General features: G+C 37.0%; 1 protein-coding gene across 8 annotated transcripts in view; it reads right to left on the minus strand.

Moving 5' to 3' along the window:
- Positions 1 to 723: 723 nt before the first annotated feature.
- Positions 724 to 24,202, minus strand: part of LOC149175906 (uncharacterized) — a 193,652-nt gene continuing 170,173 nt past the window's right edge. For 7 of the 8 annotated variants that reach the window (XM_089419788.1, XM_089419783.1, XM_089419787.1 and 4 more), the window contains 3 exons: positions 2,188 to 2,295; positions 1,631 to 1,682; positions 724 to 1,516 (listed from right to left, as the gene is read on the minus strand). In XM_089419788.1, the coding sequence (XP_089275914.1) occupies positions 1,452 to 1,516; positions 1,631 to 1,682; positions 2,188 to 2,295 (225 nt within the window). In that variant the 3' untranslated portion in view covers positions 724 to 1,451. The remainder of the gene's footprint in view (positions 1,517 to 1,630; positions 1,683 to 2,187; positions 2,296 to 24,202) is intronic. The other variant, XM_089419784.1, reaches the window with a different exon arrangement.

Below are 24,202 nucleotides of genomic sequence, written 5' to 3' on the forward strand. Positions count from 1 at the left end.
ACAGGGGGTACTGATACTGAATAGCAACGAGAGAAGCGACACTGTTGAATTGCTAAACAACAAGCATGGGCTATCGAGTTATATGGCAATTCAACAATGAAATAGCAGAAAACCTGGGACAGGGCATTGAGTATGAATAGTGGTTGAGTGGAACAACGGAACAGTGAAATGGCGAATGAGTATGACGTTTCGATGTTAGGGCAATGGATTGGCTCTAATACCAAATGGAGAAAATAACTCTGATTTTTACTAAATAAATGTATATATATTATTAATGAACTAAATGATGGTTTTTTACAATGAGGGTCGCTGGCTTATATCTCGCCATGGGTAACTTTTCGGGAAAGGGCATGATCTTATGATTCTGCCCTTTCATCTAATTACACTAAATAATTAATTTACATAACATGTTTAGGCAAATTTAGAAAGCTGGGTTTCAAAACAAACAAGATCATGATATAGGGCATGCGTTTTCTATTTCAATAATAGAATGGCATTGATGTGGTCTGTTGATTGCAGACGGTTGTTTCTTAACACTAACTTCTTACATTACTGCAGAATGTCTAAAGTAAGGATTTGTATTTCACCTCAAGGAGCACAATATCACAATATTTGATGATCACCGATCAATTGAACAGAGATAGACAAAATTTGATGATCGACGATCAATTGAACTAAGATACCTGCACCAAGGATCCAGTCATTAATTAATCTCCAAAGACGAACCTGAATATTGTATATTCAAAATTGAACCACCAAGTTATTTAAGCCTGTGTATGCTCATTTAAGAGCATAACAGAGAAATAATGGCTTTAGTGATCGAGGTCAAAAAATATTGGTATTCCTGATATGACAGCTGAAAGTAAAACAACCACAAATGTAAAGCCACAGTCCTAGTATTGACTACAGTAAAATCCCTGTTTTTTCTTAAGGAAAATGAGTACAAAAACCAGATTCCCTTACACTAAGCTGAGTTATGGTTGCTCACAAATACCTGGAATCTGATGGCATGCCATCTCTATACCTCAACTCCATGAGAAAAGTATAAATTTCCTTGGAAACTTATCACTTCACAGCTTCTCTTGATTGATCTTGATGATTGAGCTGGGAGAGTTTTTCATTCATGAGAAAAAATGGATGAAAACAGCAGACAGTCACCAGATAGTGGAAATCTCCTTGTCGAACATATTCACAACATAACTCAAATCACCAGAACCGCTGATGCTTCACAAGGCTGTAGCTTCCTGACTGGAATGAATATTTTCTGAAGTCTATTGATACTGGGTATGTTGCTGCTGCAGTAGTTATCGATAAAATCCAAAATTGGCATCCATGTTGACACACCATCTATTCTCTGCACAAACTTTTGTTTCTTTCCCAGTCGTTATTGATGAAACCCAAAACTGGCACCCATGTTGAGCATCGGGACATCATGTTGTCTGCACAAACTTTTAAGTCTGGAAATTTACTGAAGCCACACAGGACTCATCAAGCTTACTTGAAAGCAATTCACCCTCTGCATGCAGATAGACATTAATTTATTGAGTTGGTTCCATAGAAGTGACTGTAATAGCTGGAGTGTTGACAAAACAAAATGTCGAGACGGTTAACGAAAATGTTTGACAAATACCTTGAAGACTAATAGCAGCATTCGCCAGAGCATCAGCATCAGAATTGAATTCCTGTTATATAGAAATGTGAAAAAGACAACTCGTATCAGCCTATGATGAAGGAGAAGAAAGCATAAGGCCACCTTGAGATTACATGTATAGTTACATTGACAAGCAAACCACAGAAATTGTTTGTCCTTATAATCATATCTCAGTTGCCCAGACGCTTATCACTCTGGCTGTGCCTGAATTTTAAAATTCAGCCAATTGAAATTCGATATTTTCAATGCCAAATATTAGTGCAATAACTATTTTTACATTCATAAAAAGGATCTTCAATAATCCTGCACCTTTATTATTTGTTAGAATGGGCTGATTTCAGCCTCTATAACTTTGACTTGTTCAATCAACAATTGCATTAAGTTTGTTTTAAATATATATAGATGATATTAAAAGAACAAAACTACCCCCACGAGAAAGTACACAAAATTGTATTCATTGTTTCAGCTTTCCACCACGTCCACAAAGGCACTGCTTAACTTAAACTGAAGAAGCAGCTAAAAAGAATGCCCATTACCCTGTCAATATGTCCGATGTAGAACTCCTTAAACTTGGTTTTGAGCCGCACTGCCTCTGCACACAACTTAGCCATATTTTCATTCTTGATTTTCCATAAACCCTGCATCTGCACACATTCATTGCATCAAATTTCAGAGTGAAAACAAATTATCTAAATATACATGTATCAACAACTAATCAAAAAATACAGGCTACTCAAATTCCTAAAGATCATAAACAAAATTAGAGAACATGTGTCCAACAATGTCACTAGTCTAATCTCATGCCAAAATGACGCATATGTGATTTCATCACAAATAATAACATCCACTCAAGAAAGAAAAGCAAAACAAAGAAACCCCTTAGAGCACACACCTAAGTCAAAGGGTTCACCAAATTTTAACCTTAAGGTTCAAAATTTAGCAAACCTAACCAAAAAATTCCAATTCGTTCAAGTTTTGGTTATGAAAATCAGCAACCTGTTTTCCAGTTCTTGGTTCCTCAATCATATCGTATATATCTCTGGCAACAGGTGGCATGTGCAGACTGCAGCGGCTTTATTAACTTGAAAATAGAGATCACTAAACACCACTGTGGCCACTTGCCCCTGACCTAGTCACGGCTGTCACCTATAGATATTAGAAATCATATATAACAATTAGAACACTCCCTGCCTACCTTTGACCGATCATGGCTGGCACCTTTAGATATTAGAAATCATATTTAATAATTAAAATTCCCTTCATTAATGCTTTATAAAACCAATCCCATCGTGTAAAATTTAATTGTTTTAATGTTTTGAAGATCTTATCTTGTAGATTGCAAACATCTTGCTTGTCCTTAACCTTTGAGATTTTATATTTTCGAACAAGCATCTAAAATAACAATTATGGGAGGATGCTGGAAATAGTGGTCATTTTTTGAATTTAGTACTTATTCAAATAATAAATGCTCGCTAATAAAGTGATGTAATAATGAGGCATTTAATGTAGTCACTAATGTAATTGTTAATAGTTAGGTCTCTAGGAGTTACGTAACATACTCACCCTCTCTCCTACTATGTAATGAAACGGTGCAATATCTAATGAATGTATCAAACCACTCTTTTCTCACTGATTTGTATTCTTGTCCAAGCGTGTGTATCTAAATCTCACAGATACCACAAGAGGGGAACAGAAAAGGGGCTACATGGGTGATTTGTCCCAGACACTTGTCCTTTGAGAAGTACTAACGTATAGGCCCGTGATTTCTTACAAAGCTTCCCCATCCACCTTTGAATCGAGTTGTACTTCTAGTGTTTCCCCATGCTGTACTCTTCACGCAAGGGGGAGTATACCATGTGCAAACTCCTCGGTGAGTTCATTCATTATTCTATCCACTCATTCCAAGAGTATTTCACTCTAGCTAGTTATGGAGTAATCCATGTGAAACTATTGCTGGAATTCATGCAAATTGGAAGAGAATCCCATGAGATTTTGGTTAGTGTGAGGATATAATAAGTTCAAAATTGATTGTTTACTATAAGAGAGGAAATGGGTTGTTTCTCAAGGGAGACCCGTGGCCGAAATGTCCAGCTGAAATGTGCAGAATAGTTGAATAAAAGTGCAAATCTGCAACCCTATATTTGTGCCAAGAATTGCAATTAATTCAGACAATGCTCTTTCTACTCAAGGATCCCCAATACACATTCAGTGGAACAAATTATTTATACACACAATAGTGAACTGGAGGGGTAGCAGATTTTTGAGGGGCTTTGAGCAGAGAAGGGAAGACTTATTCTTGAGACATTGTTGAGAAGTGAACGAATCAGTAATGCTTAGAAAATTTTCTTGATGACTTTGATGGTAGATGTCCAGATCATTTGACTTCTTCAGCATTGAAGGTTGGGTTCAACGAGATCATAGCCTAATAGCAACATCCTTAGCCCGAGTAGTATCATTGCCTAGCTTTGGGATGGAATCCATAATTGATTCCTATGGCTAGGCAAAGAATCAGTCATTAGTAACCAATTTGGTGGACCTGCATTTATTTACAAATATGTGATCATATATATCTCTATGTGGAATAGTTATTTCTATTATGTCATGCTAACACAAATTCAATTTTGAAATGAATGAATTATGTTTATGGAATGGTTATTTGAATGAGATTGATTAATCTCCTACAAGTCATGCATTTGGTTAAATCAATTAATGACAATTTGTGTGCACAATTGTTTAATTCTATTGCAAGTGTGTGAGCTGTTCAATACACTATTGTTATTGCATGCTAATTATGTTATGACATTGTGAGGACATAAAACGAACTCGCAATTGGGAAATTTAAATAAAAAGGAAGAAAGAAATTTCATTTGCAATGTGCTTTGAGCAGAGAAGGGAAGACTTATTCTTGAGGCATTGTTGAGAAGTGAAGGAATGGGTAAGATGCCTATAAAATTTTCTTCATGACTGTGATGGTAGATGTCCAGATCATTTGACTTCTTAAGCATTGAGGGTTGGGTTCAATGAGATCATAGCCTAGTAGAAACTTCCTAAGCCCGAGTAGTAACATGGCCTAGCTTTGGGATGGAATCCATAATTGATTCCTATGGTTAGGAAAAGAATCAGTCACTAGTAACCAATTTGGTGGACCTGCATTTATTTACAAATATGTGGTCATATATATCTCTATGTGGAATAGTTATTTCTATTATGTCAGATGCCATTGCTTACACAAATTCAATTTTGAAATGAATGAATTATGTTTATGGAATGGTTATTTGAATGAAATTGATTAATCTCCTCTAAGTCGTGCATTTAGTTAAATCAATTAATGACAATTTGTGTGCACGAATGTTTAATTCTATTGCAAGTGTGTGTGATGTTCATTACACTATCGTTATTGCATGCCAATTATGTTATGACATTGTGAAGGCATAAAAGGAACTCGCAATTGGTAAATCTAAATAAAAATGAAGAAAGAAATTTCATTTGCAATGTCCTTATGGCCAAGGAAAGCATTTGGGTATGCCACATTATATTTTAATCTCCTAGCAATGTTTAGATATGGCACACCGAGGATTGCACCACTTTCGAATTAAGCACGATTAATGTGCTTTACCCCTTGGACTATATGAACACCTAGCCGAATACCAACATGATAAGCCTTCTCTAAAATCTAGAGCAAGGCTTCCGCTCTTATGATATAGAAGGATGGGAACTTCAACATCCCCGGCTTAGTCCTCTTGTTCCTCTAAACAACTAAGCGAATATTTTCTTTACTAGTCGAGTGAAAGTTTATACATGTTACACCTATTTAACAATGTTTAAGAACTAAAACTCTCCATTACCTTTGTTACTTGCCAAATGTGCCTAGCAAATAAAGGAAGAGAAACATCAAAGTTGGACAAGGCACAGGCCAAAACTTCAAGTCCAAAAGTCCTACAAGGAAATTTCGCCCCTTCTTCTCTCTTCTTTCTCTATTCAATTTTTGTACCCCATGGGGGAATAGTAAAAAATGTTACTAGAATTATGAACTTACAAAAATAATTAATTGAGTTTTTTCACTCATATGATACATCCTCCAACACTGGAGTGTGTCTTAATAACTAGGCCCCAAAGGTGTTGTTATGAATAAAATATAAATATAATAATAATAAGGAATAGTTAATTAAATAGTAATTAGTTAATCAAGAGACATGTGCCTAAGGACATGACCATTCATGAAAGGGTACCTACCTAGGTGTATAAAGCAGACCTTCATTTGTAACTCAGTGATTTCACTTGTATTCAAATATTATTCTATAATATATTATTGTCCTATCATGGTTGTCTATATATTTCAGATCTTCTGAAGTACTCTGTTGCGTATACGAACTTTGTTTGTTACATTGGTATCAGAGCATTCCTCTGAGTATACGAATTTTGTTCCTTACATTGATATCAAAGCATTCCTCTGAGCATACGAACCTTGTTCGTTACATTGGTATCAAAGTGTCTGATCCTCTGGCTACTCAACTGATGCACAAGAGCCATGTTCTCCAATCTAGGTCTTTGGTCGTCGAAATTCGTCAACTTTGTTGTCGTTAAAGCGTTTTGCTATGAGCTTTTTGAGGTTCTCCAATTTCGCCATTAGGCCTTGGGCCATTAATAGAAACGGAAAAATAAAATAAAATAAAAACATAAAAGTTATATATATTCATTAAAAAAAGATACATATTTAAAAAACAGGAGACAAAAGAAAAAAAAAATAAGAAGTCTATATATTGGAAAAAATATAGGTAAAAAAAAATCAAATTAAAAAAAGAGTCTCTCTCTCTCTCTCTCTCTCTCTCTCTCTCTCTCTCTCTCTATATATATATATATATATATATATATATATATATATATATTAAAAAGAAAATTATAGAAAAAAAGAGCCAAAGATAATTAAAAAAAAATAAAAAAATAAAAACATTATATTACAAAAAAATTATTACCAAGAGACCGTTGCAAATCAAGCCTCCGACTACTGTTGTTGCCTCCTAGCTACATCCGTTGCTGCCATTAACGTTCCACACGACAACCTATTCGTCCACCTCTTGACTCACCGTGTCGTTTGGTGCCCGACACCTTCCGCCTATCCAATTTCGTTGTCCTAACATCATGTTAAACCTCTGTCCATTGTTGACAGACTCGTCGTGCACAAACCCGTAGGATTCCACTATTATCATCCAGCCTTTCTTAATTGCTCCACCAGCCATAACCTTCAACGCCACTTGTGATGCAATGCCCAAACATCGTCGTATGCAACCGCCACAGCAGAAGTCGTCCAATCCAGTCCCAACCCCTAACGCAACACAACAAACATTGAATCACTGCACAACCACCCAGTCGATTCCACTTGCAACCACCGCCTAACATACCCCGCTTGTATGATTCCAGTGACCACCATATTGTACCATCTTTGTTGCTCGTTGTTGGCATATTATTGCTGACTATCCCAGCAACTGCCACCACCGCAGTGTTATCCCTTGCTACCAACCACATCCAACTATTGTGATACAACATTCGTCCAATCGTCGTATGGGTTGTTGCAATACTGTACCATCTTCGCTACTTGTTGTTGGCATAATTTTGCTCCAATTAACCATCCTTTTGATCAATACAACCAATTCGTGCCATATCACCATTTTGCCTACCACTCATCTTTATTTGTATCGTTGCACTCGAAACCTGTCACTAATAGTCATCGAACAATTGCAGGGTCGATACAATTTCGGGTAAAAAAGAGGTTGTGGTTTGAAATGCTTAGGAGCAAAGCCATTATTAGTTTCTAAAGTTATTCTGCCGCCAATAACCAACGCGACCTTTCAATAATAAAACAAATAGCGAATTAAGGGGAATTAAGGGTACAAGTATACAAGTGTTTCTTTGGCAAATCACCAAAGCTCATGCTCAACATTTAAAAAATAAACCTATATTATAAAGAGGAAAGTAATAATAAGCAAGGAAAAACTATTATAATAAAAAAGGGGCTTTTTTTGAAATATGAGGAAAGGTTAGGCCCACGGGGCTTCGGATTAACGGTGAATGGGTGCACTGTTAAGGCACTCCTTGTGATAGGTCACTGGTTCAAATCCTCGTGGGTGCTTACCTACCAAAAAAAAAATGAAGAAAGGTTCCGCTAAAAGAGATAAGAGTATTGAGCTTATTTATAAAGGCTTTGAGTAATTTAATATTAGGAAATAAAAGAGCAAGTATTATTAAAAATAAAAGGTGAAAAGTAAATTGAAGTTTTTTAAAGGAGAAGGAATTATTACAGATTTATTATTAAAGTTTTGAAGGGTTATTATTAGGGTGACTAAAAATTCATGTGGCCAAATACTCACTAAAAGACAAAAGTGAAGAAAAAACAAAAAGATGGCATCCACAAGAAGCAGTGGTTTTTTTTCAAAATGTTCATTTTTTGTTCAAAGGGATATTCTAATTGTCAAGAGTCATTCCGAAATAAAAATGTGGTTTGCAGAAAATGTTACAAAACTTTTACCTTAGTCGAATCTCTAAGTGATGCACAAAAACAATCAATCGCAAGAGATATAGAACAATTAATGACAATATTTAAGAGACAACATGCAGATTTTAATAAGGAAACAAAAAAAATGGAATCCAAATTGCAAGTGGAACACTCATCATCACTCCTACAAAACGATGTAATCCAGTGTACCGAGAAAGTGCAGTTGGAAGATCAAGAGAAAGACAAAATAACCAAACTTCGGCAAAACAAAAAAGCATTACAACAGGAATATGAAGATCTTGCGGATATGCATTACAAAGAAGTAATGGAAAAGGACAAAGAAATTTCTCGCCTCAAGGACCACATTGAAAAATTAATTGCACAAGTCAAGAAGACTAAGGTCACAAAGAAATAACTCAAGAAGCATCTATCCAAACAAGAAGAGGAAAATTTACGTTCAAAGAACCTTAATAAAAATTTATTAAAACAAATCAAAAGTTGAAAAGATGAAGAGAAGGATATTAAGGCTAAAGTCAACAATTCATAAAAGAAAAAACTTTCATGTCTAAGGAATCATAATCAAAACATTCTTACGCAAATAAGAACCCTAAAAGTGACAAAAAGTCGCTAAAAGACAAATTAGAACAACTTACGCAAGAAGAAGTATCAAAATACCTAGTCGTAATAGTGCAAGTTGAAGATAAGGGAACGAACACTGATCTAGTCAATATCACAATCCAAGAAGAGGATAAACCATTTCAAGTGAAGATGTACTCAGAAGTTGCAGTTCAAGCAATGGAAATTTCAAGTGAATATTTCGGTGTTTCGCAATTAATTAAGCAACTTTGGTACATGAAAAAATCAGATTCCTTCAATAAACCACGAAACTACCACAAACAAATTAAGAGATCACATCACAAGAACACCTTATCGCCATCCAAATTATAAAAGAAGATATCTCAACCAGAAACAAGTAACTTATGTTCCCAAGAACGTCGATGTCACCATAATTCAATCTTGTGATCAAAATCCATCTCAAGCTTTGAGTAACCGCAAGATTCCACAGAAGATTGATTAAGGATGGTCAAATCCTTTCTCATTGCAACAGTTTTGTTTATCTCTTAAAAGATTTTATCATCTTTTATCAACAGAGATGACAACTCCAACAATTCTAAGGGCTCTGAAAGATGCAAAAAGATTAAAAGAAAAAGAAACAGATGATACGCCTTGTCAACATTAAGATTTGAGGACAAAGCTTTTTGAGGAGGAAGGCAATGTTATGAATAAAATATAAATATAATAATAATAAGGAATAGTTAATTAAATAGTAATTAGTTAATCAAGAGGGATGTCTCTAAGTACATGACCATTCATGAAAGGTTAATTTCCTAGGTATATAAAGCAGACCATCATTTGTAACTCAATCATCTCACTTGTATTCAAATATTCTTCTAATAATTGTACTATCATGGACGTTTATATATTTCAAATCTTCTGAAGTAGTCTATAGCGTATACGAACTTTGTTCACCTAGCAGACTACCAACATGATAAGCCTTCTCTAAAATCTAGAACAAAGCTTCCGCCATTATGATATAGAAGGATGGGAACTTCAACATCCTCGGCTTAGTCCTCTTGTTCCTCTAAACAGCTAAGTGAATCTTTTCTTTACTAGTCGAGTGAAATTTTATACATGATTACACCTACTTAACAAAGTTTAAGAATCTAAAACTCTCCATTACCTATGTTACCTGCAAGATGTACCTAGCAAATAAAGGAAAAGAAACATCAAAGTTGGACAAGGCACTGGTCAAAATTTCAAGTCCAAAAGTCCTACAGGGAAATTTCACCCCTTCTTCTTATCTCTTCTTTCTCTATGCAATTTTCGTACCCCATGGGGGAATAGTAAAATGTTACTAGCATGAACTTATATAAATAATTAATTGAGTTTTTTCACTCACATGATACATCCCCCAAAACTGGAGTGTCTTAGTAGCTAGGCCCCAAAGGTGTTTTCTAAGTTTAGGGATGTATATTACCATGCTAGCCATTATATTGAGTCTTGCGAAATTGCATTAGGTTTTAATAGGATTTTTTAATAACTAAAAAATTCTTGTAGAATGGGAAATTTTAATTAAAATTTATGTAAGAAATAAAAAAGTGGTGCTAAGAAGTTTAGTATGGCATACCACCATTACCTTAGTACCCCATTTTGGGTAGAAAATATTGAATTTGCCTTGTCAAAACCACTTTTACTTAAAAGGTGAGAAAAAAGGCCAAAAAAATAAAGATATTGAATAAAAGGAAATATGTCTCTCCTTGTCTCTAGTCAAACTAAGGGTCTCAACCACTAAACAGAAGTTGAGTAACCACTCATGAGCGAGTTAAGTGACGAGATGGAGGCCAAGTCATGAGGTTGATTTGAGGCAGATGAGCTAGGGGACGAGTTGAGTCTCACTGAGAGTCACAAGTAGGCTCATGATTTAAGAGGTCGAGTGGATGATGAGTTAAGTAGAGAATTGTACAAGTTCACTCCTTGAATGGGGACACATTCCTTTATTGACTTGCACTCCTCCCATGAACTCGCATCTCTCTCATTGATATGAATGCCCACTTGAGGACTCATGTGTCTCTTTGGGATTCTCACCCCTCCTTGGGATCCACACACTTCTCATTGGGATCTCTTCCCTCCTCTCTATAAATTAAAGGTCCTTCATCTATTGCAAACTAGTGTGGAAGGGTTGGAACAATTGGGGAAGCTTTGTTGCTATTGTAATTTCTCTATCATTTTGAAATAAAAAGGCTTTGGAGGCTACATGGTGTGTTGATCTTTGAGTGATGGATTGAATCTCATGTGAGGTATAATTGTTTATATCACATTTACCTTAAAATTATTTGTTATAGTAGGCCTTTTCTAGGGGCATTGTTCCCCATAAGAGGGGATAAAAAAACCTAATTGTTTGTTTGTCTTCTTGCTGTCTTGTATACTCGGAATTGAAAATCACATGTGCTTCTAGTCTTGATTGTCATGTTTATCCAATTTCAATGTGCAAGACTTCCCTATTTTAACTAATCTCTTGGTGAGATCCTATGATGTTGTAGGTGCCTAAAGCTTGAAGGATCGGATCATCCTTAGTGAGTGTCCATTCTTCTTCAACACAAAAGAAGTTATATTTCCACCAAGCACCAAGTCTCTTTTCCAATTGCTCGAGGATTCCACTCCAATATTTCTCTCTTCTCTTCTTACTCATAAACACTAAAAAAAATCTCAAAATTCTTGATTCACTTTTATGAAATTTTATTGTCAAATCTAGTATACTAAATGTTAATTTTGTTGTTGTCCTAGCAACAGCGAAAAACCAGCTAAGAAAGTGTTGAATTTTGTAGATATGGTCGATCTTTATAATTATATTATCGCTCTTATAATGTAAAAAGAATCTGTAAGACATGTTCTTCATGTCAATTTGATTATTTAGTCCTTGAAATAATTTCTCTAAGGCATACTCTTAATGATGGATTTAAAAGGGAAATTTTCGACATTTGAAATTTGAATTTTTGCCTCCAAGTTAGTCAAGTCGTCCCTCCCTCCAACCAAGTCGGCCCAGTGAAGAGACACACCCATTCTGGATAGGCAAATCACTATATAAAGGCATTTGACCTCCTCCACAATAGCACCATTCTACCATCACACAAGAAAGACAAGTTTTGGGCATCCAAGCGAAGGACAACAAGTAGAAGAACGACGAAATCTCTCTCTCTCTCTCATTTTCACAAGTGTGACATTTTCTAGGCAGTTTTCTAGATAGGTCAAAATTTTGGGCAGTTCCTAGGCAGCATATTCTAGGCAGACCACAATTTTGGGCAAATCTGAGAAGGCTGAAATTTTGAAGGGAAGAAGTTTGACTTGGTTTAACTCGTCTTGAGGTCTAGAGACTAGGTTTGACCATACCTTGTTGATCTTGTTGATGTCATAGTTGACTAGCCGCCTTAGATGTATCTCTTGTTGAACTGAAGAATTTCTATAAAGAAAAGGTTGTTGCTTTTTTCCCCGAAGTGAGTTTTCCCAGTGTCAATCTTCTGTTCTCTTTTGTGCATTGTGATCTCTACTGTCTTTACAGTTTATGGTTGAATTTTTGAGGTGTAATTGCTTAATGATAAACTGTAATTGCTAAAAGAAGATCTCTATCATTTGAAGTAATTAATAATAGTGCACAAATATTGTGCTTGTATCTATTGCACTTAAAGAAAAATATCAGCAGAAAGGTCAGGGTATCATGGCTTTTTCTTAAATGTTTAGAGTAAAAAATTGTCACCTTCCTTCAATATTTTCACTAGGAAAAAAATTTATATTTTCTACCAACATTTGCAGGTGTTCCCAAAGCATTTTGGGGCATTTTTCACAATTTTTGTTTGCTGGTTTTTTGCAGGTCTGTGAAAATACAAGGGGAGGTGTTGCCCAATTTTTCATCAAATTGAACCATTCAAGCACCCAGAAGGAACCCATAACATTGCTCTTTGCAAAAAAGGGATTATTGTTGTAAAATGTAACTAGGTTCGGTCTTCATAATGACATATAATTGTGACTTTTGTAAATGATGTAAAGAAAGAAAATAAAATTATTATTGTAAGGCTTGCTTCATGGGTTTCATGAGGATTTTATTTTATATGGCTCCCATTGTGAGCCCTTAGGAATTGTCATAGAGTTAATGTCATGTATGAAGAGCCCTTCTTGGGCATGTGTCAAATGTATAAGTCTATAAAGGTGTCTAGAAGCCCTCCAAAAGACAAGCACAGTCCTTCGCTTCCTATGTTGACCTCAAGATGAATAAAGGAACTCATGTTGGCTCACCATATGAAGACACAACTATTCGAAATGATATGTCGGCTTATCTATATGTACAAAAAGCTATAAATAGGCGTGAAGGGTCCTCGTATTAGGACGGTCCAGAACTCACACATACTTTCGAGATTTTCAGATGGATGTAACAGTGATAAGTTCAGACATCGATTACAGTCATCGAGCAAGTTCGCATCTCTGTTTTGGGTGGATAGATACGACAAGACAGTACAGTGAACAGTTTAGATAAAATCATAGTTAACGGAATTCAAATCCCTCTGAATTGCGGGTGGATGAGCATAGTGACTAGTTCAGATCTCCTTGATCAACAGTTCGGATGGAATGCAGAAGATTGTCTCAGTAAAAGGCTTCGGTCAAAGGTACAAGCTGACAGAGATAAGCCCGGAGAAGAGTCTCTCTGTCTCGTTGACACATCAAGTGCAGAAAGACAGTATTGATACAACAGTTCATTGCAAACATAGTTCATTGATGACACTAATGTGTTGAGTTTCCATCTAAGAGAAAAGGGCTCGGTGAAGGAATCAGTGAATTCAATACAATAATGAAGATCTTGGTATCAAGGCAGTGATGAAGATCTCAATGATGATAAGAAGGTTGAAACAAAAGGAGAGTGATTGTCAAAAGGACTCATATCTTGATCCTGGAGAGGCTACTAGGTCAAGGGTCTTGGTCTTGGTCTTGGTATTTGTCAATTGGAATCTCTATAAGAAGAATTTGTCCGGGTTTTCTTCTCAAAGAGTGAGAAGCTTTGGCCCTGGCTCATAGCCTACATGTTGTGTCTCTTGTCTATTTATGTTCATGCATTGACTACTATTTGATGAAGAAGAACACTAATAATCTAGCAAGAAGAAGATCCTAATCTAACGAAGTAAAAAGCAGTCACTAAAAGAAGAGAAATCACCTAATGCTAACGTCCTAGATTTCTCAACATGGTATCGGAGCTAGATTTCTCAACAGGGCATATCATCAAGGGACACTTAAGAGATCGAATCTCAAGAATGGCATCAAAACAAGTCAAAGAATATCAAAGCGAAAGTTCGAAGATCTACATTGAAGAATCAAACCCTAGATCAAACAAGAAGAAGTCTTGGGATTATTAATCAAGGCCAAAGCATGGTTTCTACTGAAGGCAAATAGATCTACAAATCAAGGCAACTAGAAGTCTACACCAGCAAGAGTGTTGGATCCTATAGTCTTAACAAAAAGACCGCAAAGACCCTCATAAAGATGAAGAGATCTACAGAGAAACATATCTAGATCACATCATCATGGAGACCCGAGAAGCATTTATTATCTGCACTCATTCTCCTCCGAGAAGTTGAACTATCTTGAAGACAAAGAACGCTAGAAGGCATTATCATCATCTTCAAAAGTTATAAGGCAAGCTCCCCATCATTGTAGCAAGGATCCCCTCCTTATCCTTGAAGAAGATCATTTGAGGAAGCATCAAAACATTCTCATCAATCTACATCAACAAAAGGAAGCTAGATCTAAAGATGTTGACATCATAAAAAGAGCAATCTCCTTTATTGAAGAAAGGTTTTTCATTTGCAAGATCATCCAAAAGGAGCACTAATACATCTTCCTGAACCACCATCAAAGTGATCCAAATGAAGATTTCATCTTCACTTATCAAGTAAGTATCATTTATTCTATAATCAAATTTGGTAAAATGACTTCGTTTTGCAAGGAGATCTATAAGTTGGTTGGGTCATCGAAATTCCTTGCATGAAAAAGGAGGATAGACATAGTCCTTGAAGATAGTGAAGGCATTGAACATATCTATGAAAAGGTCTCCTCTTAATACATGGAAAAGGATTCTCATGAAAGGTCCCCTCATATAATAGTATTGGAGACATCAAAGCGATATATATGATACGCTGGTAGAACTATTCTATGAAGATGTGATAAAGAAGGTCACATCACTTAGATCTGATCTACACAAATTCAAGGTATCAAAGAATAAAAGGTTATCTTCATAAGATCTCAATTGCAAGATCTGGGATGAAATAATCCTCATACAACTAACTAATGAAAAGGTATCAAATGTCTATGAGGATAAGAAGGTTATCCCATTCAACAACTTGTGGCTTCTATGCAAGATAGAAGAATAAAGGTTGAGGGCAAAAGTGTTGAAGGATCAAATGAAAGGATTTAGACATTTTCTTGAAAGGAAAGAAGAATAGAAAAAATTGTCCTAAATTCAAGAAGGGCAATAACAAGAAAGATGGAGAAGAAGTCCATTTCACCGAAGAAGTGGAGAAAGTTAAAAGAAGGAAGTCCAAGAAAGAGGAAAAGCATTAGAAGTAAGAGCTCGTAACATCACTATAGGAAACACGAAGGACGTCTCATAGTCAACTATGAAAGTCATAGCTCTTGAGAACCTCATTGGAAAGTTAAGAAAGGGAAGAAGTCATCCAAGACAAGTCTCATCATACATCAAGATAAAAGGAAATAACTGTTGGGTAGGGATATGCAAGATCCTCGAGATTCTCTAATGGAATCCTCATCAGAGGATTAACCCATCTAGAGTGGAAGCAAGTGTTTCATCAGGAACTCCAACATGTGGAATTCATGGAATGAAAATGATGACATATGAAGCAGATCAAGGGATTGAAGCTCTTTTCAATCAAGGAAATTGTTGAAAGAAGCCTACATGACCTAACGGTAAATGAGGTATGTATGCTTGTATTAATTATTATAAAGTCATGTTGCATGTTTGCAGGTAACATGGATCACAATTCTACCTTAAGAAGCATGATCAAAGGGTAGGAATCTCCTCCTATGAAAGGTTCCTGAAAGACATGGGTCATGGAGGAATTACTGAGAGGGGGGGTGAATCAGTGTTCCTTAGCAATTAGCACTTTTAAATCCTTTCAGAGCATTAGTTAATCTTCAATTATTATTAATGTTTATGCAGTAATAACAGTAAATAAAAGAACACAGTGGACACAAGAATTATAGGTGGAAAATCCCCTACGGGTCAAAAACCATTGAACGCTTTTCTAATAAATTCTTTAACATTCAGCCCCAACTGAAATGAAAGCAACAACTTCCTAGAATTCTAGAAAAGCATTCTTCTCCAGCTCCCACTGGAACGACGCCCCAACGCCTTAGTTTCTTCAGTAGTCAACTGAATGGATGCCCCAACATCCTAGACCAACGTACCACCCTGAAGTGTTCACAGGCTCCAACCTGTAAGCGATGTCACGCACCAACGTAGCACCTCCTTGCCACCCTATAATGACTGAAATGAGACAAGAGTGTCGATTCTCGTACCAGGGACAACGATCCACGATACAATATGATTTACAATGATTTTGACCGAACACCCAATCACACAATGACCTGCAAACCAACCATGACATCATCCCAACAGAGACTCCTATACCTCCCAATAATGCCTTTTCGACTCTAGGCAGATTGATTCTTTTACAATAATGACTCTTCCAATAATGACACTTACAAATGACTCTTTTACAACTTTACAATGATGACTCTTGGTCTTGACACTTCTTCACAATATATGCATGGTTGTCATGTCTTCAAAGGATGTCTCGCTACAATGCTTCCTTTGATTTGATACTTCTACTCTTGAATTCTTGCTTGAAGTTGTACTCGAATCTTCTTCTTCCTGCATGCAAAATTTTCCCAGCGAAACCAATCCCAAAACAAAACAAAACACCCTTCAACTTACCTCTACCTACAAAACACATGTAAGTGCATAATAATGAATAAATACAAATTAAAATTACAATGTGTACCTGAAGTGTGTTTGTCACTTTTGTTGTTGACTTGTTGCAGCAGTAGACAAAGACTCCCACTCTTGATATAGGCCTAGACTCTATGCAAGACTATATCCAAAACTGACCTAAAGATATATACAATAAAAACTGATGACAGACCCTAGACTTGTGATGGACCAAGTTCTAAGTACAAAAAGAGACCATTCTATCAACTATGACAAGACAAGTAACATGAACTTACAACAAAATCCCTACTAGAGGAGGATATGAGGGTCATTATTTATATGAATGTCTTCAGTTGAGAGGGTCCTTAACAAGTGAACGTTGGAGGGATTTTAGGAGCAAAAAAAATTATTAATTATTGACTATTCAATGACCACAACCAATTATGAGTGTCATGCCACAACCCCATAGGGGTTTAGCCCACTAACTGGGGTTACTAACTTCAAACATGAATATCTCTCAAACCGTGAAAAATTACTTGGTGTGCCATATATCAACGAAAACATCTTGACAAGTAGAATCCATCTAGAAGATCCTTGACTCAGAATAGAGTAAGTTGTCAAGTCAAAATGCCCATGCAAGATCGGGGTAGCCCCTGGTGTTGCTTGGGTTGACATCAATGACAACCACTGATCAATAGTCTAGCACATGTTAAAGTGCTATACGTGAGTAAAAGAGTCAAAAGAATTATGTTGAAGACCTTAAGGGTCTGTTACATTATGTATAAGAGTCAAAGAAGTCACCTCCAAGCAAAGTCAAGTCTCCTCCTAGCAAAGACACCATCAAAAGAAGCAATGGCACCATTAAAAGCTCCCATCGAAGCAAAGGAAGTCAAGTCGGCCTACAAGTCAGCCTAAAGGAGGGACAGTCCTCTATATATAGAGGTTGTCCACTCCTCCAAATACCACACAATCATCTTTGAAATTAGCGAGCAAGTGAAGTCAAATAAAAGGTGGAAAAGTCGAGTTTAAAGGAGTCTTTAGTGCAGCGAAGGAGGAGATATAACCGAAGTATAAAGGATTGTTTTAGGGTGAATTGCAGTCACACGTGCGAGGAAAAGGAAGGTTGTCTGTGGTCACTATAGCAGCAACATCAAAGTTTCTCATCTCTCATCATTCCAGCTACAAACTAGGCATACTAGGCCTCCTATCCAAGCAAAGAAGGAAGTTCAAGTGAAGGAAAGAGGAGCCATATAACATCAATAAGAACTCTCACATGTGTGCGAATTAGGGTTGCAATGCTGTCACATTAAGCCTACCACTATACATCAAGAAGGGACTCAGTTGATCAAGAGAAGGAAGGAGCATCTCTTCTAGAAGGACTACTAACAGTCGAAGGAAGAACAAGAGTCGGAAGGAGGACGAAGTACCAGGAACAAAGCGCCAGAAGAAGGTGGACAAAGTGTCGAGGAGACATAGTGCAGAGAAAAGGAAGGACTTGACTTGTGCTTGGAGGATCTTCTAGTCAAGGGTCTAGGGTTTGGCATTGATCAAGAAAGAAGCTTCAATAAGAGAAAACTTACTGAAGGGTTTTCCTCTCAAGAGAAGAGAGGTTTTGGCCCTGGCAGAGAGCCAATATCTTGTGTTCTTGTTTTATGTTTTGATAGCAGTTTGATGAAGTACACACACATGCATTAATAAGAGAAGAAGAAGATTAAGCTAACAAAGACAAGAAAAGTAAAAAGACTTCACAAATTGTTATCTAGTCCCGAAGAATCACTCTACACCTAATTGCCCTAGATTCTTCAACAAGCATGTGCCCTAGCTTCCTTGCACGTGTGGAGAGAAAATAACCCAAAACAATTCAAAAATTGATCCTTTCTTCTTTTCCTTTGTCCTTCTCTTCTTTGCACCTTTACTCCTCCTTGTGATTGAGTTTCAAGTGTGAGAAGTGTATCCTTGAAAGAGGTTGAGTGCTCCATTATATAGGTCTCTTGTCCATGATTTGAGGCCGACTTGCAATTGACTCTAGGCCGACTTGTTCATTGCAATATGACAAGGTCCTAGAGGGTCCTTTGGCTTGGCTTTTGACTCAAATAATTTTTCTTTAAAATATGTAACATGCCCAAGGATCTTTCATACATGACAAATACTCCCTAGACTTGTGGACTCAATGACAAGCCCTCAATGCTATCAACGGAAGCTTAACCTAAAAATAAATTCTCGTGAGCATGAAACCCATGCCTCAAGATCAAGAATAATAATTTATTTTTCTCACTACATAAAATCTTGATTACATATGTCATTATGAAGACCAAACCTAGTTACATATTTCAACACAAGCACATCCAACAATAAGTCAAAGCCTTAACTATCCAAGTCAACAATCCCATAGCAAATCAATGATGAGCATAAAATTCAAAGCATGTCTAGGTACCAAACCTCTAACTTTCAACTCTATCAAAGTTCAATCAACTGCGGTCAACAACCCTAATCAATCAAACTCAACAGTCAAATGTGCTCAGAAAACTTTGGTCAAAGCAGCAATATATTCAGTCTTCCTTGCTTGGTCAAAACTAGTCAAAACATATAAGAGTCTTCTTGCACTTTGGTCAAACTCAACAGTCAACCTGCAATAACCCTAGCTTCAGATCTGTGGTCAAAGATGGTCAATGTGACCAGAATAATTCGTTCAATATCACAATCAAAGCAGCGTTCCAAAACAGAGCAGATTTCTAATGAATGAGGGCCTAGACTCCTCAAATTAAATGAAGGCGGTCATATCTCTCTTACAACCAAGCTTATGCCTGGAGGTAAATTTTAAATATGCAATTCTAACTTAGGATGAAGATGCAAATTGCTCCAATGAGATAACAAATATAAAGGACTTGAAATCAAGGTGCTCATAATGCTACTCCTTAAAAAAGATTACAAGATGACAAAAACAAATAAATGAAGCACTTTAGAGAACACTTTATCTCAATGAAACAAGATTAGCAGTACCAATTACTCAATGATTCAAGATGCTTATTAATGAATTAAAATAACTCTCTTACATTTGCGCCATGAAACAATTAGGAGCAAGGGAAGTTTTAATGTTCTTCAAGCACAATAGCAATAAGCGCTAATGGAATAATGGGATTGGTAACAGTGATAAATGATGCAAGAAGAGACTAACAAATGCATCTAATTAACTGTGGATGCTAGAAAGAGAGACACAATGTAATGATGCAAGAATGCAAAGAGAAGGATGCAAGGGTTACCTTATCCTCAAGACCAAAAAGAGACAAACACAATTAGCTAGCCAATGCCCCATTATTCAATGATGCAACAGACCTCAATGGAAATTCATGCCAATCAGATCAGCCCACTTATTATTTTGAAGACAATCCCAAAATTGCTTGCAAACAAGGCAATAACAATGATGAATAAGCCTTTACTTAGTATGAGTTAATATTTTAGGCTCTTAGGCTTATTAGGGAGTGCTTTTAGGCCTTTTCAAAGTGATTATTATGAAATTATGCCACTGTTATGATTAGCTTCAGATCTGAATACTTATGACAATCAAGGAAAGAGTGAAAATAAATAGAGAGAGAGAGAGAGAGAGACCAAACCCTCGAGGCCTTGCAGCCTAGTCTCAAAGTATGCCAAGTTGATGCACCAAAGATGCTTGGATAAGCTTCAAAGATGTAATGAATGCTCTCTAACACCTACAACCACAAGATGTTAGTCTGACAACAAAGGAGCAGCCCCTCAATCCCCCACGGTTAGGGCAAATGAGGACTCTTATGCTATCATCTAGGCTTAGGAGACTGATTTGTCAAGTGTAAGCCCTTCAAAATCAATCTTGAGACCCAAAAAAGTGATAAAACCCTTCAAGGACACCTACAAACAAAATTTGTTAGCCCTAGAATCAATTCTGATGATAAATCAAGCTAGCAGCTAGGGTCTAGAGGCCCTTTAAGACTGTGGCTAGGGGTAATAGCCCTAAAAACCCTTGTGGTTTAGTGAGAAAAGCCCTTCTAGTCCTACAGCTAGGCTTAAAGGCTAAATTTAGCCCACAAAACTTCTTCAAGGAGGGTTGTGGCCCTGCAAAACCAATGATTAGCCAAGAAAACTCAAACCCCTATGGATCAATGGAAAAGATTCAATGAGAAACTACTTCAAACCCTTAGAAAATTATGATTAAGCCTGCAGACACCAATTGTTAGTGTCAAAAATGAGTAGTGAAGTGATTTTCAATCCAAAAAAGGTTGTGACTAGACTTCTTGGCCCAGATGGGGCTATGGCTAGGCCTAATAGGCCTCCAAAACCCTTCGACTCCCCTTAGTCAAGCAAATAAATGAAGTTTGAGCCACAAAAATTGATTTCAACCACCAAATTTTACCTACCAAACCTTCAGATGGAAAATACTTATGAAAAACCTCAATTTCTACAGCAAAAAAGTCCTCTAGGGATAGCAGCTCCCTCAAAGAGGCTAGGCGTTGAGTTTTTGGACCTTGGGTCTTGTAGATCAAGTCCTTTAGGGCCTGGATCAACCTTCATTGGCTTAATGTTAACTTCCAAAAGGGTGCACAGCTCCTCCTAAGGCTAAATATTGCCCGAACCCAATGTTAATTTTAGTTAACAATGGTATGTTCTATGCCTGCAACAATTACTTCAATGTCCTTTAGATAGCCCAATGACAATTTCAAATTTAATTTCCAATAGCAATCACATTAACCATTAATCAGATTGATAGTAACAATAAATGAAGAAGACAAGCCAAGACAAGAGAACACCAAGATTTGGTGAATGCCAGAAAAAAACCCAAGATCAGGAAAACCTTTTGATCAATTATTCTTATTATTATATCAAATGTTTAGCAGAGAGAGAGTTCAAAAGTAAAAATTGACTTGCCAAATCAAAGTCAAAACAACCTTGTGAAATCTGTAGTCAACAACAGTCAAATTATTCCCTAAACAGAAAGTCAATGCTGGTCAACACAGCAGCAAACAGTCCACAATGCAGCTCAGTCAAACTCGACCTTCTTTGCTAGTCAAAGTCAACCCAAAATGACCAATAAAACAATGGTCAAACTTCGTCAAAATCTGAACGTTTGTCCTGCGATGAAGCCTACGGTCAGCCTAGAAAACCTTAGTTCCTATTCCAATTAATGCAACCTTCTAAAACTGAAATTTTGGGACAAAAAACGCAATCAAAGGAGGTCAAAAAGGCGTTGGTCAACGCTGGTCAAACCTGGCAACATATCTTGAAATTTGACCCTGTAATTCGTCCTCTTTCAGCCATGTGTGAGAGAAGAAGAGTTGCTCTTGTAATTTGTACGACCCAATTAGATGAGGAGAGAGAAATGATGTTGTGTGATGATGCCAAATAAGGTTTGAGGTCTCTCTTATTTATACAAGTCGTTGAGGGTCAAGAGACATGTCCATTGAGCTTCATGAGCCTACATGATGATGTGGTCGACCTTGACAATTTGCACATATGTGGGCTTGACCTCAAAAACATAATTTTCCTTGTCCAAATTTGATGATCTTTAGGTCGATTTTGGTCCTCCCAAAAGGAGGAATTCCTGATGTGATGTCAGGAATTTATTCATCAATCCTGATGTGTTGGAACCTTATTGCTCCCCATTGTACCATATCCCGGATAAAGTGGTACCTGATGTCAATATGCTTGGAGCGGTCGTGGAACACGGGATTCTCTTGAAGGTGAATCCCATACTGGTTGTCGCAATAGACCACGGTGGTATCCAACACGCCCTCAAATAGCTCACTGAAGAGCTTCCTCAACCAGACATCTTCACAACAGACCATACTAGAAGCAATATATTCGGCCTCGACAGTGCTTAAAGCAACTGATTTCTGCTTCTTGCTCATCCATGAAATTGAAGCAGACCCCAATGAGAAGCAACATCCTAATGTACTCTTTCTATCTATCACATTACCAGCCCAATCAACATCAAAATATCCATGTAGCCTCAAATTCTCGGTAGTGTATCTCAGCCCATAGTTGACTGTGCCACAACGATATCTCAAGAGATTCTTAGCAACAATCCAATGTATGTGATGAGGCTCAACCATAAATTGACTCAATGTATTCATAGCGAAGCATATGTCTGGTCGAGAGTTTACCAAGAACATCATGGCTCCCACAAGTTGTCTATACTCGAAAGGGTTTGCCAATTCGAGCCCAGCAACACTTCCACATAGCTTCTTGAGGTTGAGTTCCATTGGAGTAGACACAGACTTACATTCCACCATCCCACATCTCTCTAACAACTTCAAAATGCATTTTCCTTGAGAAAGGAAAATCTCGCCTGGCTTTTGCCAAACCTCCGGGCCTAGGAAGTAATGCATCAGAGCTAGGTCCTTCATCTCGAACTTAGAAGTCAACTCCTGTAAGGGCCCTAAATTAAAATACCAGAATATTTAATTTAAACACAGAATTTAAATAATTTATCTAATGAATACCAACATGTCTGCTTTGCTGCGAAGCTCTACTGCAAATTGTTCTGTTGCAATACTTGTTACGGCTGCAATTCTTGTTCCGGCTATCTTCTCTGCTGCGAAGCTCTACTACAAATTGTTCTGCTGCAATTCTTGTTCCGGCTACATTACCAAAACGGCCAAAACCACCCTGCCACACTGGGTACAACCTAGGTACTCAGTCTCAAAATGCTTTGCAATCGAAGCAATCTGATCCCCCGTGCCCAAAAACTCCAGTACAATCAAGACTCAAGAGTGTTTGTATCTCTGTGTTAAAATTGTTCTCCGCTTTTCCTCCTCCCTTTCTCAAGATTTCCTTCCTCATTTTAATTCCTCATCCACCCCCTTCCTCCCATCTTCGTGTCATTGTTTTGTTACGTGTAATTTTATAAAATCAAATCTTATTTTATTTTGTTGATTTTATTCGGACATGGAGATTCGATTTGGTAAAAGTTTATTTATTATTTTAATAAATTAATTTGATTTATTTAATTTATAATTTTAATTCATTTTTATTATTATTTTATTAATTTTAATTTTTAAATTTAATTTGTAAATTAAAATTAACATTTCCTTTTAGTTTAAGGATTAGATGAGAGTGAGTTAAAATTATGTGTCTAGCCCTCAGCATAACACTTCCAATATAATAAACCACGCAAGACCAAGCCCCGAGGCTTATAACACCAAGTATATTTTTAACACGACGTGATCGTGGGCTGAAAAATCTAGCCCCCTTCATAGATTTATATAGAACAAACCAAAAATCGAGCACCAGAGTCCACCAGATTTGGCGCCCATACAAATTACCAAGTCGAGAAGGACCCGACAGTAGTATCAAACATTGGATGAGATTAAATATGAGTTGTCATATCCATCGGGTGTCAGCTTGGCGCTAACGTCTACGCATGTCCCAGAACCAACAACATCTCCATTGTCTGGTCTGTAGCTTCCAATCATTGATCGATGGGATGTGGTAGATGGGATCAAGGTTCATATGGCGCGGTGGTAGGAATGGTGGGCCTGCGTAT

The sequence above is a fragment of the Pinus tabuliformis genome, chromosome 4_1 (genome assembly GCF_031772625.1).
Source record: "Pinus tabuliformis cultivar Carrire ecotype Pingquan chromosome 4_1, CPIR1, whole genome shotgun sequence".
Classification (NCBI taxonomy): Eukaryota; Viridiplantae; Streptophyta; class Pinopsida; order Pinales; family Pinaceae; genus Pinus; species Pinus tabuliformis.